Source organism: Penicillium roqueforti (assembly GCF_015533775.1).
Source record: "Penicillium roqueforti strain LCP96 04111 chromosome Unknown scaffold_01, whole genome shotgun sequence".
NCBI classification, from domain to species: Eukaryota; Fungi; Ascomycota; class Eurotiomycetes; order Eurotiales; family Aspergillaceae; genus Penicillium; species Penicillium roqueforti.
In genome coordinates, this window is record NW_024067565.1 from 1,667,876 (window position 1) to 1,684,708 (window position 16,833).

Below are 16,833 nucleotides of genomic sequence, written 5' to 3' on the forward strand. Positions count from 1 at the left end.
GTGCTCCAATGGAAAGAGGTGGATGAAGGGAATGAGAAGAGAGACTCGAGACTCATAACCAGGACGATCGGGTGAAGAAGATTGTGAAAGGTGACTATCCATTTTTTTTTTCCAGGGGGTGAAGAACTCCACCCCCGTTGACCAGACAGCTTCGCAGCTCCGATCGGAAAGTCTTGGCATCTTCATTTCCTTTGATGCGCCTTTTTGGGATGCAGCAACTAGCTTCTCGGAAACCCCTATATACATCCCGGGCTGGTTTGGAATTCGCCTAGGACTGCCAATCAAATGGCCAATACTTGCGAGACTCCCACGGAACTTGCGAGACGACCGCGGACAGCGACATATCCTATTTGGGACCCCGACGTGTTTACGATCCCACAGTCCCGAATACGAGCATATTGAAGCTGGATAAAAATGTTGGGATTCGTTGATATATGCACGGATTGTGGATTTATGCAGTTGTTGAATTGTATAACATGACATCATATCGACATGAACATGTCTAACCCAAAAGAGAAGCAAAACAATAATACAGCGGAGCCATCTAACAACCTCGTCTATACACGCTCAACTTCTATGCGTCGACAACCTCAGCGTGAGTGGCAGCGCGCTTGTCAGCACCAGCCAGTTTTTCACCAAGGATCTCAATATCACCCGACTCGGCAGCCATAGTGCGCTTGGTATCGTGGGTAGTCTTCCAGGCCGGGGTACCGATATAAGGGATACCGTTGGGATCCTCAAAGATCTGCTCGATTTCCTCTAGAGTCTTACCAGAAGTCTCAGGGAACAAGAAGAAGACGTGAATGGTCATGGCGAACAAGAAAACACCGAAAATGATGTACGTCTGCCAGCGGATCGTGGCAAAAGCAGTGGGCACGAACAGACCAAGCGCCGTGTTGAACGCCCAGTTGAACGAGGTAGCCAAAGCAACGGCTTTACCACGCACACGTAGAGGGTACAGCTCTGAAGGGTACACCCACGATACGGGACCCCAGGTCGGAGCGTACGAAGCCACGAACAGGTATGTGCAGGCAATTAGTCCCTTGGCAGGGGCGCCACTCAGAAGCATTGATGCCTCCGCCACGCCGTCAATACCGCCGGGGACAATCACGCCGTACTTGGCCATGATACCCGCGTTGGCAAACATCCAGATCATCATGAAAACAGCGCCGATCAGGAGAGTGGGACGACGGCCCCAGCGGTCAACCCAGATCAAGGCGGGCATGGTCATGACCACGTTGATGATGTACTGGATGGAGGAAGCGAGGAGGGTGGCATCACCCTTGTACCCGGCCATGGTGAAAACATACGTGATGTAGTACATCATGACGTTCATACCGGTCAGCTGGGACCAGATTTGCGTCCAGATTCCAGTCATGGTGCGGTGGATCATCCTGGGCTCGAACAACTCGAGGTAGCTAACGTCCTTGTTCTCGCGCTCGAACTCGCAAATGTCGCGGATCTCTTGCATCTCGGCTAGAACGAAGGGGCTGTTCATGTCGCCCTTGCCGTGGACCAGGGTCAGCACCGCCTGACACTCGTCCCAGCGGTCCTTGCGGGCCAACCAACGAGGGGACTCGGGCAAGACCATCATTCCGAAGAAGAGGAGAACAGCGGGAACTGCCTGTACACCCCATGGGATACGGAAGACGGACTCGCTGTAGTTGTGGGAGGTGGAGCTGTTGCCATGTCCGATGAATGAGCAACCGAAGGAGATACTGTGGAACAAGAGTCAGCTACTGAGTCACTTTTCGAATCTCAAACCAGGTGTTACCACATACTAGTACATGATCAGGATACCCCAGGTGATGGCCCACTGCTGAGAGCCGACGAGACGACCACGCTTGGAGGGAGGAGAAAGCTCCGAGATATAGACAGGAACCTGGGCGGACTCAATTCCGACGCTGAGACCGTTGATGACTCGTCCGGCAATGAGCATACCCATGTTCTGGGAAGCGCATACGATGACGGAGCCGATAACCCTAACAGGATGTTAACCACAACAGCTCAATGGCAACTCCACCCTAACCATGACCACTTACCAAAGAACACAACCAACCATGATAGCATACTTGCGACCAAGACGATCCGAAATGAAACCAGAGATAAGAGCACCGAGCCAAGAGCCACCGGGCATGGCAGCGGTAACACCACCTTGAGCCAGGGTGCTAAGACCACTACATACATCGTCGTCGTTGAATGGAGGGCCCCGAGGCCCATGATTGAAATAACACTTATAAGCCGGCGTCCCGATAATGGCCGACATGGACGAGATATCGAAACCGAACAGTGCACCGCCAATGACGGACACCGCCGTGATGGCGTAGAGATTCCCCACGACAAACATGGTGACTGTTAGACCCAAGCCAGGGGAGAATGATGGCAAAAGAAGAGAGAAAGTACAAGAAACCGAAAAAGGATGAGGAAAAACCTCCCTGCTTAAATAGATCGCATGCCGGCAAAATGCCCTACAGTAAGAAATACATGACTAGTCAAATCCACCCGCATATAGGCATTGTTTTCGTTCTGTTTTCTTCCAGCATCCCCACTCCCTATCCCGTGTATGGATCGTCCACGGAGAGGGATTATTGTAAAACATGTGATCATCTGTAGATAATAACAATAATAAAAAGGGAGAGTTACAACAAGACTATGCCAAGACTCCGCTTGCAACCCCAGCTACCAAAACGAACTTTAATTGGCGGAAGCCGGATTATGCTTATCCACCCGCTCCATGATGATTGGTGGACTACCCCGGCAAAGACTGGGATCCGGGGAATCGGGCCACGAGCTCACAAAATTCCTAAGCCGAAGAAGGCCAAGCGCGGTAATTGAGAAGTTCCCCGAATCCGGAAGCCGTGTTCGGGCGAGAAAAGAGTCGGCTGATTCCCCTTGGACGGCAGTGGCGTTTCTGGGCAGTACTTAATTATTACTAGAAAATAAAAATAAAGACACTCTTCTGGAAATGAGGTTCTTTAGGAAGTGTGGATTCATTCAAAACAGGGTGTACGATTTTCCGATATCCCCAGACCCAACCCGCATTTCCCTGTCAAGAAACAGGTCAACGCAACACGTACCAGGTAATTTTACTGTATTATCTTCGCAATTTAGCCGGAGTGCCCACATAGCTACGTAAGAAACGAATGAGAAGAACATCACTTCAACCGGTGACGCTCACCATCTTAAGTCCGGGGCCCCGTCTACGGCCATCTTTCCAGAATGGGACAGTACGCGGCTTCTCGTTAACTTCAGTGGCTGCCGCTCGCCGAGGTGGAGTCGGCTTGAACTCGGCCTGCGGTGGTTTTTTTCCTTTTCTGGACTGATGTTGGCAATTGTTGTGCCTAGTTCGCCCGCTGCGAAGTTTGATTGTGTTCGGGGCTTCGGACTACCTGGTATTGTCACTTGCTATTGGGATGGAGTGGAATATGAATGCCCACGTTGTTACGTAGATGATCATCTAGATCCTCAAATCCATTCGTATATCTTATGTGATGTTCCCCGCGTGGAAAGATGCGGAGGGCTGGGGGAATCCGAAATCCTAATTGCGCTCACCAAGACTAGCGTGGATGATCTCTCATATGTTCTGGCTTTTGCTCTTATTTTCAAGCCACTGACATCAATGGTGCAGGCCGTTGCCTTTCTTCCCCCTTGATATTGCACGGGCCATGGTAATCTAGTTAAAGTCTCATCCAAGAACGGCCATGTCCAACGTACGCTAGATATATTGACTGGCACCACACCTTTTGAACTTGCCAGAATGACTTCTACCATCAGGTCCGCGCCAGAGTTGGTGATATAGCATGCTACTTCACCTGAAATCGAGTCTCGTTGAGGGTAAGAACAACATCGCATTGGAAATACATAAAGATAACTGCTTGTGGTAGATCATTTGACAAAATACAAAACCATTTCTGGAAAGAGTTTCCCCGCTCTCAACACCCGACAATTAATATACATCACTCGGGACCTCATTATAGACACGAACCCGACTTCGATCAACATCACCAGCTCCTATACAGAGGAACACGCGGCTCTCAACCTCGTTAGACGTTGCGATCAGAGAGCACGCTGATCCACTTTCACCCCGGTAGAACTTCAATTGTTCTCCGGGTTCTGAGGATCATATTTCCAACGGCGGTGGTTCTCCGAAACCCACCACTTGGCCACATGGGCCGCCTCGCTGAGCCACTTCACAGCCTCGGGTCCATGCTGCTTCCGCACGGCGTCGACCAAGAACAGGAGTTGGTGATCTTCCTGGGGTTTGAGCTCGAATGGGTCGGCGACGACATCGGTGAATCGCCACTTAGCTTCGGGCTTGAGGGGCACGATCAGACGGTACGGCTGTGCGGCCGCTCGCATGGTGAACCACGTTCCACCAGGGTTCATTGTGGAGAAATGCCATTCTTGCTTGCCATTGTGCTCGGGGATGAGTGCGCGTATCATCGACTGGCCCTCGTACATCGGAAGTAGGTCTTTGATGATCTTATTAGACTGCTTATCAATAGAGGAGGTTTCGACGAGAAGATCGAGAATCGTGGGGAGAATTTGGGTAGAGAGGACAGCAGTTTTGACTTCGATCTGGGGCAGCTTAGGGTGAGAGAAGAATAGCGGCACGTGGAAATTGCCGACGTGAGGGGAATGCCAGGCGGTGATACCGCCGTCATTTGGAAGTGATAGGCCGCTAAATCAAGTCAGAGGCTGAATGGACTGCGAGTTATAGGTAGAACTTACTGGTCACCAGTCATCACTAGAAGGGTCTCATCGGCAATGCCGGCATCATCAAGAAGCTTCAGGATCTCGGCGACCCACTCATCCTGGTAGGCTATAGTATTGAGGTATCGGTTCAACCTCTCATTCTGTTCAGTCGACACATCCCCCAGCATCTCCTTATAATCACCAGGGATATAATACGGAGTATGTGTATTATGTGTTAAATGGCTGAGAAAGAGGCGGGTGTTGTTCTTCTTGGCATCGTCGATGACATCCCGGAGATAATTTTTCAATAGCTTATCCTCATGGCCATGTTCCTCTTCCTCTGCTGTTTCTTCTGGGATATATTTACGACCACCTGCGTCGATTGTTCGCTTTGCCATGATATCCTTGTACCCTAGAGCAGGATGAAGCATATAATGCTTATCCCAGTCGTCAGGGTGTGACTGCATCCACATAGTATGCCACGGCCAAGAAGTCCAGTCATCTGCCTCGCCAGTGGTGTTTGGCTGGTGGTTTATCGCATCGAGTATGTGCGGCAAGCAAGGCTGGTAAATATCGTGCAGGTACTCGAGGTTGGCCTCAACAGCCATGGGATTCACTCCGCACACAGTGCCCGTAATACTCTTTAAAGTATAGGTCCCGGAAGTGTAAGCGTTGCTTGCACTGATGCCACCATACGGCTTCGGAAGATCATCCCCATCCTTATGGAACCCGGTCCCAAACCCGGTCAAGCGCTCGGCGGTAGGGGTGAGCTTAGTGAGCCTCTCCTGGACGTCCTTGGGGATGCCGTCTGGGTAAGATTCATTGACGTGCTTCATGATGTAAGAGTTTGAGCGGAAGGGCCACACATCCTGTCGAGTGCTCTCTAGCTTAATGAGAATGACATGTTTAATCTTCACACTTCCGTTGTGGAGAAGTTCACGTATAGGCTCCAAAATATCGTTCTGGAGGTTTGGCGTGTGTAGAGGATCCTTCAACGGATTGTAGTGTTCATACACATAGTCGGCCTTGTTGTGTTTATTGATGCGGAAGGGAGACCAATCCGGGAAGCCATCTGACGAATTGTATGAAGGTAACCAGTCAAATGTGGGGAAGGAGTCCAGAGCAGTGTGGCCCTCCAGCCAGCTGAAATCGGCCGGTAACAAGGTGACATTTTCATAGGTGGCATTTCCATTAGCAGGAATTTTAGGGGCGCTTTCTGGAACACTTGCTGGGACTTTTTCTGGAGCCTTTCCTGCTGGGGTACTTTCTGGGGTATTTTCTGGGGCACTTGTAGGAGGGGCAATTGCAGGAGGGGCACTTCCATTCGCTGGCGTTGGAGTTTCATGAGCGGGCGAATATCTGTGGCTGCTGAACGGCGCAAGAGACAGGGAGCCAGAGAGATAGCCGTAGTCCGCACCGCGTGGACGAATGCAACTGAGGAGAACTAGGATTAAGCCGCACGATATGACGATCACGCGCTTCAGCAACGACCGCGTCGGCTTCTGCTCGGGTTGACGAGGTGCATCCAATTGTGATACGGAGTCGCTGTCGTTGTGACCCTCATCATAGTCATCGATTTCAATCTGCTGATAGGTCTCTGGATCGGACAATGGCTTTCGTGGAAGACACCGGCGGAAAGGGAATAGCAAAAACGAACCCCAAATCTCCAGGAAAGTTTCGGTGGCTTGGAAGAGATACGGCGTAGCGAAGTACGCAACGATCATAATCAACGTGTCGACGAAGATACCGACAGTCAACATGGACAGGACAGTCTGGGTAGCCGTATTGGGATTTTCCTCCTGGGAACTTTCCGACTTCCCCCAGTGAATCTCCGCACCTGTATGTACATAGAAGGAGATGTTGGCGGAAGTTACGGAGGAGATATATAGACTGAGATGCGATTAGCAATTGAATGTTGCTTACGAGTCCCGGACGACAGCTTACCTGAATAAAAGAGTTACAATTGCAGCTACGTTCTGCCAAACCCGCGATTCAAACGACCGGGTCAGGTAGCACGCGACCAGAATGAGCAGGATGTCCACCAGGAAGAAGGTGGGGCCCCACGGAATGAGTGATGGAACCGCGAGCGACGTGAGATGGACGCAGAGATGGAAGCATTTTGACAGGATGAGGGAGATGAAAGTAATTGAGAAGAAATATGTGCGAGACGCGTCCAGGTAGAGCTGGGGGGATCTGGCCACTTTGAGGGCGAAGATGGCCGAATCCTCGAGTTGCCGACGGAGCTGGGAGAGATCTCCGGGACGATTCCATGAAGATTTCATGCCAGCAACAGCACCCTCTGAAGGGAAGACAGGCTAGAAATTGAGGACGGATACATAAGCCGACAAGGAAGAGAGAGAGACAAGTTAAAAAAAAACTGGACACTGAAAATCCAGGGGTCCAACCATAGGGCGGGGCACGGGTTCATGCACTTTACGGAGCAACGCCCGGGCTCTTCCTGACGGTTCTTGGCGCAAATGTGACCACGTGCGGAATTACCGGGATAGGCAAGGGGGAGAGCAAACAGTGCAAATAGAACAAAGTCAGCAAACACTATCGACTGCACTTGTAATCTCGACCTCATTTTCAACTGGGAAATGTCCTAGGTCTAATTAAGTTACATGCAACTATTGTTGATTGGTGGTGAGGAGATTACATGTCTTGGTCTTATTTCGCTTAGCAGGGTCTAGACAGAATAGATGCTCCGTACAATCGAACACGTATGTTAGTTGTAGGGGCCAAAGCGAATGGCACGCTTACTGTCTCTGGCTAATTAAGGGGTGAGAACTAAGACAGAAAAGGAAAGCCGAAATCTGACAGGCTTACGGTACAACATATGTGACATTTCTGTTGTATGTCGCCACTTCTCTATGGTTGTAATCTAGGGGTTCCTTCCAAAGTTGGGATCATCCGGACGAACCTTCGAAGCTCTAACTACATGCAGTTAAGCTGTTTCAAACCAGGTTATGTCAGTCCAAATGAGGCGAGCTGATTGGCAACCCCCTCTTTCAGCCTTATTGGGCCGATCGACATTGAACTATGCTTGGCACACATAGAACCGGGGAATCAACAAAAAAGCCGATTCAATATATCTTCCATCAAGCCATCTTACAGAGATGTGGATCGCTCAATTGTTAACTGGATTTGGCGGATGCTTATGACTACGGTATTTCTGTGGAAATATATATGTACACTCATACCCGCCCAAGATTGAGTGACACTCTATATATAGTTCTAGACATCACGATGACATCACTAGAATACCACCAGAAGGAGGAACAGTCGGTGAGTTGTATTGCACTCGTTGACGTATCTTAGATCTCTTGCCTATGATACACTAAACCGAAGGTCACAGATGATGGTGTACTCGCTGGTACAATGCCCTAAACGAGCGGGTCAACTCCGCTCAGCGAAACCAGGGTCCAGGACCCAACCGAGATTGCGCTTTCATGCATATATGTATCTCCCTATAGTAGCGAGAAAGAGAAGTCAGCCGTCACATTGGAAGGCCCTTTTCTGTCTGATCCAGACAGCTAGCTGCACGTGGTACTTGCTGATATGATCCATATGTGATCGACCTTCATTATCTTCTTTGCCTGCTGAAATCGTATTGAGCAATCTCCACTACGATTTCAGGCTTCCTGTATTTACGAGTTGATTGGCTTAAATAGACTTGAGTCATTAGTGAAGGACGTGAAGGACATGTCGATGAGCTCTTCAGGTACAGGCCAGGTCGCTTTTCCCTACTTTTTCGGCCAAGTTGTGATATCATGTTAACAAGACTACCTAGGTAGGTACATATGAATGTATGTATGCATTCATCTAGATCATCGCAGGAAGAGTATCGCATTTGCATCATCATCAGAGTATCCCCCATCGACGTTAGAGACATCAACTGCCCTTCCCCTACCTAGACCATAGGTCCCGTGGCTGCACAGTACAAAGTCCGACCGCTTCTCTTCTTGAAAGCGTCCTTTCTCTCCACTTCTGAAACTTAGGAACATTAAAGTTCGGATACCGATCGTACATCTCATTGGGGACCTCTGCCAATTGATCCGCAAGATCAAAAGCAGTCTCCAACCGTCCATTCAGAAGCAGGGTGATGGTACCAATGCTCTCATATAGTGACCCATAATCTTCAACTCCGTAGCCCACTTTAGTTATAAATGCCAACCAAAGTCTCATTGCAGACAAAGGCCACTGTGGACGTGTTTTGTACTTCAGAACCTCATCCATCTGTTCATCGTCCCACCTGGGGTTGCCACAACGATTGGCCTCCCAATCTTCATAACTCATGTGACCAGGGGGAAATGATAGTTCCGTCTCCGCTGAGTGAAAGTCGAGGACGAGGGTTTCAGCGATGATTCCACGGTCATCTTTCCTACCCACTGGTCCATATGTCAAGAATCGGTCCAAGTAGCGGTAAAAACAGTGATTGAGAGAGAAGGTAGCGCTTTCAGAACAAAGCGCATCTTTACTGGTGACGATGCGTCCAAAGAAGCGCATGTCTATGTGCAGCGTAGAGAGACGGGTCGTAAGCCGTGGGACTGAAATCCAGGTTGAAAACATATACATTTCATTTAGAACCGAAAGGTCAAGAATGTAGGTGGTTTCCTTCATTCGATTGAGGACCTATTGGGTTTCCACCGAAACTTGACGATTTGTCAGGAGCAGAGAGAGACAGTTCGAGGGGAGATCCATCAAGGAAGGCATGATTGTTGATCGGGCCTCAAGATGTTTGAAGAAGTTGGCAAGTACTGAGTTTGGAAGCTGAATGGGTGCTATTTATGTCATTATATAAGCCTTTGTCTAGGTAACCTTTGTTTGCCAGTCGCTTTCAGGCAACGGGGCACTTTAGGAAGGCACGTGGGTTGGAGGTATAAAAGGGCCTCCTTCCCCCCAACTCTTCTTCTTCTCTTCTTCTCTCCTCCACACCTCTCTCAACCACCATCTCTCCGTAGCCCCATGAGACAGCGTCGGCAGAGGGTGCCGTAGCACATGCTGCTTCACCTACCACAGGGACCATGACATTACCATATGTATGAGGTCCATGTAGGTCTGCATCAAACATCAAACTGGGCTTTCTCGTGGACGTTCCTGAAGTCGTGGCTCTCATTGCCACTTGACGAGTCCCACGGAATACATGAGGGGTGTAAATCTCCATAGCCGAAGACTTGTAGGTTTGAGTCATATGCCTAGGCTAGAGTAACAAGCTGTCCCTTGATTCGAGCTAGAGGATGACATGGAGAAAAGCGAAAGCAACATCCAAAAACTTGAGAGCATGATGTCTTCCCTTCCAATCTCATGGTGACTGAAACTTCTTATTTGTTTATCCAACACCAAACACCGTTTGTACAGCAGAGTTCCAAAAGACAAACTTTATATTAATATTAAGCACCCGCCAAGGACGAGAAATCTACCTAACCAGCTCCCACTCAGCAACATAAGCCCAACCCATACCAACACGGCCAACCTTCTCCTGAAACTCCTGCGCCGTAACACCACTAGCATCCTTCCGATCCCCAAAGCTAGTCAACACAGCCAACTGCAGCTTCTGACCAGGTGCACCGAGCATACGCGCACTAGGAACATCCACATACCAGAACTCACCACCGCCCGCGGGTCCGGAGCCTGGTACATGCGTGAAAGGGAGTTTGTCGTCCTCGCGCCCGTCCACGCCATGAATCATAAGCAGGAACAAGCCCGCATGCTGGATGTGGCTGTGGCGAGCGAGGGTCCAGTGCGGACAGAGAAGACCGAACTGGAAGCGCATTGCGCCAGGCGTGCTGATGGAGATGTGCAGGCCTTGTGGGTGGAAGGTCTTCCGGCCAATGGTGCGCTTGTCGGCGTCGCTGTAGACCTGTAGGGCTTGGACGCCATTTGGTCGTTCCGGGTCTGTGAGAATATACTCTTCCCAGGTTATATCCGGGCGTCCGTCCTCGCGGAAAAACTGGCGTTTGTTTGATGGGAAGTGCTTTAGGCCGAACTCTTCGTTCGGCATTGTGAACATCGACGGTTCGAATCGTTGCTTGTATGGCTGCCCGGCGCCATCTATTGCTCCTGCACCCCAGCAGGAGTCGATTAGTTTCCATCGGCCTCCATCGATTTTGACGGCGTTCCAGGCGTGGTTGCCTTCGAATGGTGGCACCGGGGCCCCTGGAGCAAGTGCGTTGTGTCCGAAGCCTTTGCCGTGACCGCCGACTACGATTGCCTCTAGGCCGGCGTGGGTGGCTAATGCTGCAAATAGTCCCGCGTAGCCTTCGCAGACTGCCAGTCCAGATGCGAGGGTACTGGCTGGCGTGGAGGACTTCACGCAATTGTTAAAGAAGGCATAGGTATCGTAGGCAATGTTATGATGCAACCACGTAAATATCGCGCGTGCCTTATCTGTCAAGGATGGGAACGGCGCTGTCAGCTCATTGGCCAGCCACGTCATATCCTGCGTGGGAAGCGATGCACGAGGATACCGGGCCGCATGGTTATCAGGACCTGAGAAGTCCCGGCATACCATGCATTCCGTGTCTGAGGTGGGAGGTGGAGGGCTTGGAGACACAGCCGAGCCATTCAAACGTGGCTTTGAAGCCATAATTTTGGATAAATCCGGACGAGAGCCATGTGGAACCGGTGGTGGTGTTCCATTGGGGGCAGCTGTGCTGGATTTGGGATTACCAAACCCGAGCTGCCTAGGATCCTTTCTTTGCGCAGGCATTGGTGGAGGAGGCAATGTCTTCCGGATAGGTAGATTAACACTTGAGTCATCACCAGTTCCATTTGTGTCTGTGGGTACCGCGGATGGCCGACGTGATGGCAGTCGAGGCACCGGGGGTTGCTCATCCTCATAACGTGGAGGTGACTGGTTAGGATTTGGAGAGGAAGTAGGACGAGGAGGTTGAGTCGGCTGCGCAGGCTGACTTGGAATAGAGGGAACGGGCGGTTTGGACCCCGGTAGCGATATTTTGGAGGTCAGTCGAGCAGACAGGCTCCCAAAGCTCCTCTTACTACTAATCGTAGGCCGCGGGGCCGGTTCCAAGCTAACTTGCTCTTTTGGTCTGCGGGCAGGCAACGCAGGCAGCTCGGTCTCACCCCATGCGGGCGCCTTGATGCGATTGTTCCCAGTAGAGTTCACCGAAGTTGTCGATGTGCCTCGCCCCGTAGTTGTAGTTGTAGCTGTCGACGTTGTCGAATGTGACGCATCGGAAGTGGCTGACTCAAGGGATGGCCGGCGCTTTTGGTCCGTTGGCCTACGCGGTGGCAGCGGAGGACGGGCTGGTGTAGGGGGAGGCAGGCGATCTGACCTTCGCGTGGGCAATGGTGGGGGGGCTTTTGGCTTTGGTTTCACTTGAGGCCGGAGAGTTTCCATTGGAGGCGGTCGCAGGACCGGCCTCTGAGTTCTGTTATCTGCGGGTTCATTTCCGACAGATGTTCGATCCACGACAGAGCCGACTGCATCGTATGAGGGAGGGTTGTTGACGGACGCGCTCCGTTCGGTCGGGCGGAATGATGGTCCAGGTCCTCCCGGTGGGCGGGCCAGTTGCGACTGGTTAAGGGCGGCGATCCGTTGCTGGATAGAATTCAACTGAGGATCTTCGGCCATGGTGCCTGAGCATAATGATATTGAAGAGAAAGTTGAGACGTCCGCTCGAGCTTAGGTACCTCGTTCTTGGCTTGGCGGGGGCGAAAATAGCCTTGTCGGACTCTGAAACACGACTGCGAATTATTACTGACAAGGATAGTAGGCCGGTTATGCGGCTTGTCATGTCATTTCGTAGTCATTTCAATAGTCATTTCATAGGCTTCTTGGATTGTATTTTTAGATGTCTTCTTTAGGTATCTTCTCCCGCTTCTTAAGTTTTGGGTAGACGGCGGGAAAAGGCGGGGAAAGATTTAATTTGTGCAGATGAACTTCTTTGTATAACCTTAGATAATTTGATTCAACTAGAGTCCCCGAGAGAAACACGGCGAAAGACAATACAAGAAAGAAAGGAATTAAACAACAGGAGGCTCAACTAAAGAGGGGTCAGCCCTGGGGCCTACCCATGGGTCCGGATCTATATTTGGAAATTCAAGTTACGGATCTACAACATACACAGTAAAAACCCGATGAATTATAAGTTGCAAGCAGAAGATGTTTGAATTTATTTCCAGAATATCATGATTCGGAGTCCCAAACGCCTTGAACCGGTGAAGCCCTCAAAAAAATAAGGAAACTAGGTACGTGCAGATGGATGAAGGAAGAAGATGAAGCAAAGAAAATGACAAGGAGAAGGGTAGCAGTTAAAGAATAAGAAGCCTCGAGATCTCCAATTGACAGCATGCAACCCGCCAGAAGAACCCGAGGCCGTGATACAGACATAAGAAAAGTCACGTACATCGTTGGAGAAAAGAAAGGGAAATTCACAAAGTGGTAAAGCCGTGGGGGTAGAGGGCCAGCGTCGATCATCAGCAGCGTCACTTCGTCCCAATGTACATCATCGTCAGGGCAAACTTAGACATTCTTGTAGAGGAGCAGGGGCTCGCCAACATTCTCGATCTCCGGAATGGTACACTTTAGATCGAATGCCTTGGCTAGAACGATCTTGAAGATCTGCAGTGGGTCAGTATGTGTTCTATCAGACTTGGAATAAACCGAGCAACAGGGTGTGGACGGCTGCAACTTACCTTTTGCACATTGATGCTATGGCTGGTGCTGCTAAATATCAGACTAGCCTTCATAGCCTTGGCAAATCGCTTGGCCTGCAAATATGTTAGTAATCGCGGAAAAAAAAACGAGGATCACACGTACCTGGATAGATATCTCCTCCTGATCCTCACGGGGAAAGTTCACAAAGTGATCATACTTGGTGCCCACCAGGAAGGGGATGGCTGTCTTATTGAAGCCACGTCCCTGGCGATACCACTCCTTAATCGAATTCAATGTACTCTTGCGAGTGAGATCAAACATGAAAAGAATTGCAACAGCGTCATTGCAGACAAGCGGTAGCATATTAACGAACTCGCGCTGGCCACCAAGATCCCAAATCGAGAAGGTGATTTCAGTGTTTCGAATTGAGATTGTCTTTTCCATAAAGTTGACGCCTTCACAAGTCCTTGGTTAGTAAACAGAGCTACTGTAGAACAGAAATTCAACTTACCTAACGTCTGGATGTAATCCTCGTCCCAGCTGCCCTCGACGTACTTGACCATCAAACTAGTCTTTCCGATCTGCGCATCGCCCACCATACCAACCTTAATCACCACACTGTTCTTGTTAGCCTGCGAGGCTTGGCGCTGACCGGCGTCTTGGTGCTGCAGCTGGGAAACAGGGGCCCGTTCTGGACCACTAGAGAGTCCAGATCCTGGCCTGGAGTTGGGAACAGGTAGAGGGTGGTGGCTGAGCAATGGAGATGAGCCCTGGCGGGACTGATCAGTATCTTGGGCGGCGTATTCGGGAGCAGATTGATGAAAGTCGGTCGATCGGGAGTGGTAATGCGCCTTCGAATCGCTGTTATAGCCATTGTTGATGGCCGCACGGCTAATGGTGTGGTCGGAAGCCGGCTCTTCGGTATTGGCCGAGATAGGCGCAGGCTGTTCCAGAGGTTGGTCTAAAGGTTGTTCAAGGGGCTGTTCGGGCGCAAGCTCCTGGCCCTCCTGCGCCTGTTCTGTCTGATCCTCCGGAGCAATCTGCTCGGATTCCGCAACGACAGGAACAGCGGGCGCATCCACCCCAGGAGCACCAAGAGGGTCCAAATTAGGCTCCATGACGTTTCAAGATCGGTTTCGGTGTAGAATTCAGAGAAGCAACCTGCCAACAAGTTCTGACTGTCAGCATATACGCGCGGGGTGAAGAAGCTCAAGAGGGGACTAACCAATATCACAACGGGCTGAAATTCCAGCGCAATCTAACGAGATTGCATGTGTACTGCCTCAGGGGATTGATTTTGAGAAAATTGAAGAGGCCGAGCTGTGTTGGTTCTCGGGGGGGGGTCAGCGGACAAGGGTTGTCCCTGAGTAAACAGACCGAATTGGGAGGGGTGACGGAAATGCGAGTCAAAGCAAACAAACGCAGGAACCAGGCTGGAAATAAACGTCAAATATTTGACTCCTTCGAAACTGCGGGGCCTAGGCACTAAATAAGAACGTCAAGGCTCTCTCTGGTGTACCTTCAGCTCGAGGGTGGGCAACTGGGATCTTACGCTAGGCCACGATAGGTTTAGCGCCGCTCCCACGCTGTTGCCAAAATTTACGGGAAAAAAAAAGTTCTTATCGCACATCCCCCTCCTCGGTCTCGACACCCTTATAATTAACACTTTTTACGGGTTCAAGATGTCCAAGAGAAGCGCTGAAGCGGACGAGCACACTGCCGCCCTCAAGGCTGGCGAGCGGCCAATTGCAGATGCCCCAATGGACGAGGCGGGGGAGTTCGAAGACGAGTACGAGGATGAATTTGAGAGTGAAGATGAGATTCTAGAGGCCGGAGTGGATGGTCGCCCAGATGCTGAGCGCGAGGAGGAAGAGAAGGGTGCGCATTCTTCAATCCTCAGCCTGTTCAACTGAACTAACCTTGTTTAAATCTTATAGAAGCTATGGATGTCGACAAGGAGACTTTCATTCCTGGGCGAACAAAATTGGCTCCCGGAGAGACACTATCGCCCGATCCCTCCACTTACGATATGCTCCACACACTCAGCACACCATGGCCATGCCTTTCCTTCGATATTGTGCGCGATTCACTCGGTGATAACCGCAAGACCTACCCCGCTACTGTCTACGCTGTTACTGGTACACAAGCTGAGGGCTCGAAATCCAAGGAAAATGAACTCATGGTGCTCAAGATGAGCGGACTGAGCAAGATGGAGAGGGGAGGTGAGGATTCAGAAAGCGACTCGGACGACGACGACATGGGCGAGCCCATTCTGGAGAGCAAGTCGATCCCGCTTGGCTCAACGACGAACCGCATTCGTACCCACCAGACCCCCTCCCAGTCCGGTGATTACTCCAAGCCCCCGCAGACCCTTACCGCGACCTGGCTCGAGAACTCGCAAGTCGTCATTCACGATGTTACCGCCCACCTTTCTAGCTTCGATGTTCCCGGCACTATTCTTCCTCCTTCGGCATCTAAGCCTCTTTCCACCCTGCGCATGCACAAGACTGAAGGATATGCATTGGATTGGTCTCCGCTCCAGCCTCTTGGAAAGCTGTTGACCGGTGACAATAACGGATTGATCTATGCCACCACTCGCACAGAAGGTGGCGGCTGGGTTACCGACACCCGGCCGTTCACAGGCCATGCTTCCTCAATTGAGGAATTGCAGTGGTCTCCTAACGAGCGCAACGTGTTTGCATCCGCTAGCAGTGACGGTAGCGTAAAGGTTTGGGATGTGCGATCCAAGTCGCGCAAGCCCGCCGTGGACGTCCAGGTCTCCAAAACCGACGTGAACGTTATGAGCTGGTCTAACCAGGCCGCTCACCTTTTGGCCACTGGAGCCGACGATGGACAGTGGGCAGTCTGGGATTTGCGTCACTGGAAGCCCAATGCCGCGGCGCCTTCTGCCCAGATCACCTCTACCCCCGTTGCATCATTCGACTTCCACAAGGAGCCGATCACCACTATCGAATGGCACCCCTCAGACGACAGTGTGGTGGCCGTTGGCTCGGCAGACAACACTGTCACACTTTGGGATCTTGCTGTCGAGCTGGACGACGAAGAAAGCCGCCAGGCCAACATGGTGGACATTCCTTCGCAACTGCTGTTCGTGCACTATATGGAGTCTGTCAAGGAACTCCACTGGCAGGCACAGATGCCCGGTACGCTCATGGCGACCGGCAGCAGTGGATTCAGGTATGTTATATTCGTTATCATGCGGTTGAGCCAAGCTAACCAGTTCCTTTTAATAGTGTTTTCAAGACGATCAGTGTCTAGACGAAGAAAATGTATCTACGCTCCGACTAACTCGGGAATTTCATGTGCCATGTCTTGCTCATATACCATTCGAATTCTGTGGATTTTTTGCTCCTCAATATCATTATGCTCGGAGTTAGACCCTTTCCTTCAGATGGTCAGGGTGGTGAAGAAAAAGTTTTTGTCGTTATATCTGGCATAGTAAATAGACAGATCGCATTATCAATGAGGTTGATATACATTCTGCAGGGATGGTACTT

General features: G+C 50.8%; 5 protein-coding genes across 5 annotated transcripts; 1 reads left to right on the forward strand and 4 right to left on the reverse strand.

Moving 5' to 3' along the window:
- Window positions 1-574: 574 nt before the first annotated feature.
- LCP9604111_1072 (sugar porter family MFS transporter) lies at window positions 575-2,347 on the reverse strand (the record flags this gene model as incomplete). Its single annotated transcript, XM_039074439.1, has 3 exons — window positions 575-1,718; window positions 1,782-1,982; window positions 2,043-2,347. 3 exons carry the CDS (start codon window positions 2,345-2,347, stop codon window positions 575-577), a joined length of 1,650 nt encoding a protein of 549 aa, XP_038933620.1.
- A 1,748-nt stretch (window positions 2,348-4,095) lies between these two features.
- On the reverse strand, window positions 4,096-6,977 carry LCP9604111_1073 (uncharacterized protein; the record flags this gene model as incomplete). The annotated part of the gene is made up of 3 exons (XM_039074450.1): window positions 4,096-4,681; window positions 4,732-6,585; window positions 6,640-6,977. The coding sequence occupies 3 exons, from the start codon at window positions 6,975-6,977 to the stop codon at window positions 4,096-4,098; spliced, it is 2,778 nt and encodes a 925-aa protein (XP_038933621.1).
- A 3,134-nt stretch (window positions 6,978-10,111) lies between these two features.
- LCP9604111_1074 (uncharacterized protein) lies at window positions 10,112-12,289 on the reverse strand (the record flags this gene model as incomplete). The annotated part of the gene is made up of 1 exon (XM_039074461.1): window positions 10,112-12,289. The coding sequence occupies one exon, from the start codon at window positions 12,287-12,289 to the stop codon at window positions 10,112-10,114; it is 2,178 nt and encodes a 725-aa protein (XP_038933622.1).
- Window positions 12,290-13,180: 891 nt separating this feature from the next.
- LCP9604111_1075 (Spg1/Tem1 GTP-binding protein) lies at window positions 13,181-14,433 on the reverse strand (the record flags this gene model as incomplete). Its single annotated transcript, XM_039074472.1, has 4 exons — window positions 13,181-13,279; window positions 13,354-13,428; window positions 13,478-13,770; window positions 13,827-14,433. 4 exons carry the CDS (start codon window positions 14,431-14,433, stop codon window positions 13,181-13,183), a joined length of 1,074 nt encoding a protein of 357 aa, XP_038933623.1.
- A 564-nt stretch (window positions 14,434-14,997) lies between these two features.
- LCP9604111_1076 (ribosome biosynthesis protein RRB1) lies at window positions 14,998-16,594 on the forward strand (the record flags this gene model as incomplete). The annotated part of the gene is made up of 3 exons (XM_039074483.1): window positions 14,998-15,193; window positions 15,253-16,513; window positions 16,570-16,594. The coding sequence occupies 3 exons, from the start codon at window positions 14,998-15,000 to the stop codon at window positions 16,592-16,594; spliced, it is 1,482 nt and encodes a 493-aa protein (XP_038933624.1).
- Between the last annotated feature and the right edge of the window lie 239 nt (window positions 16,595-16,833).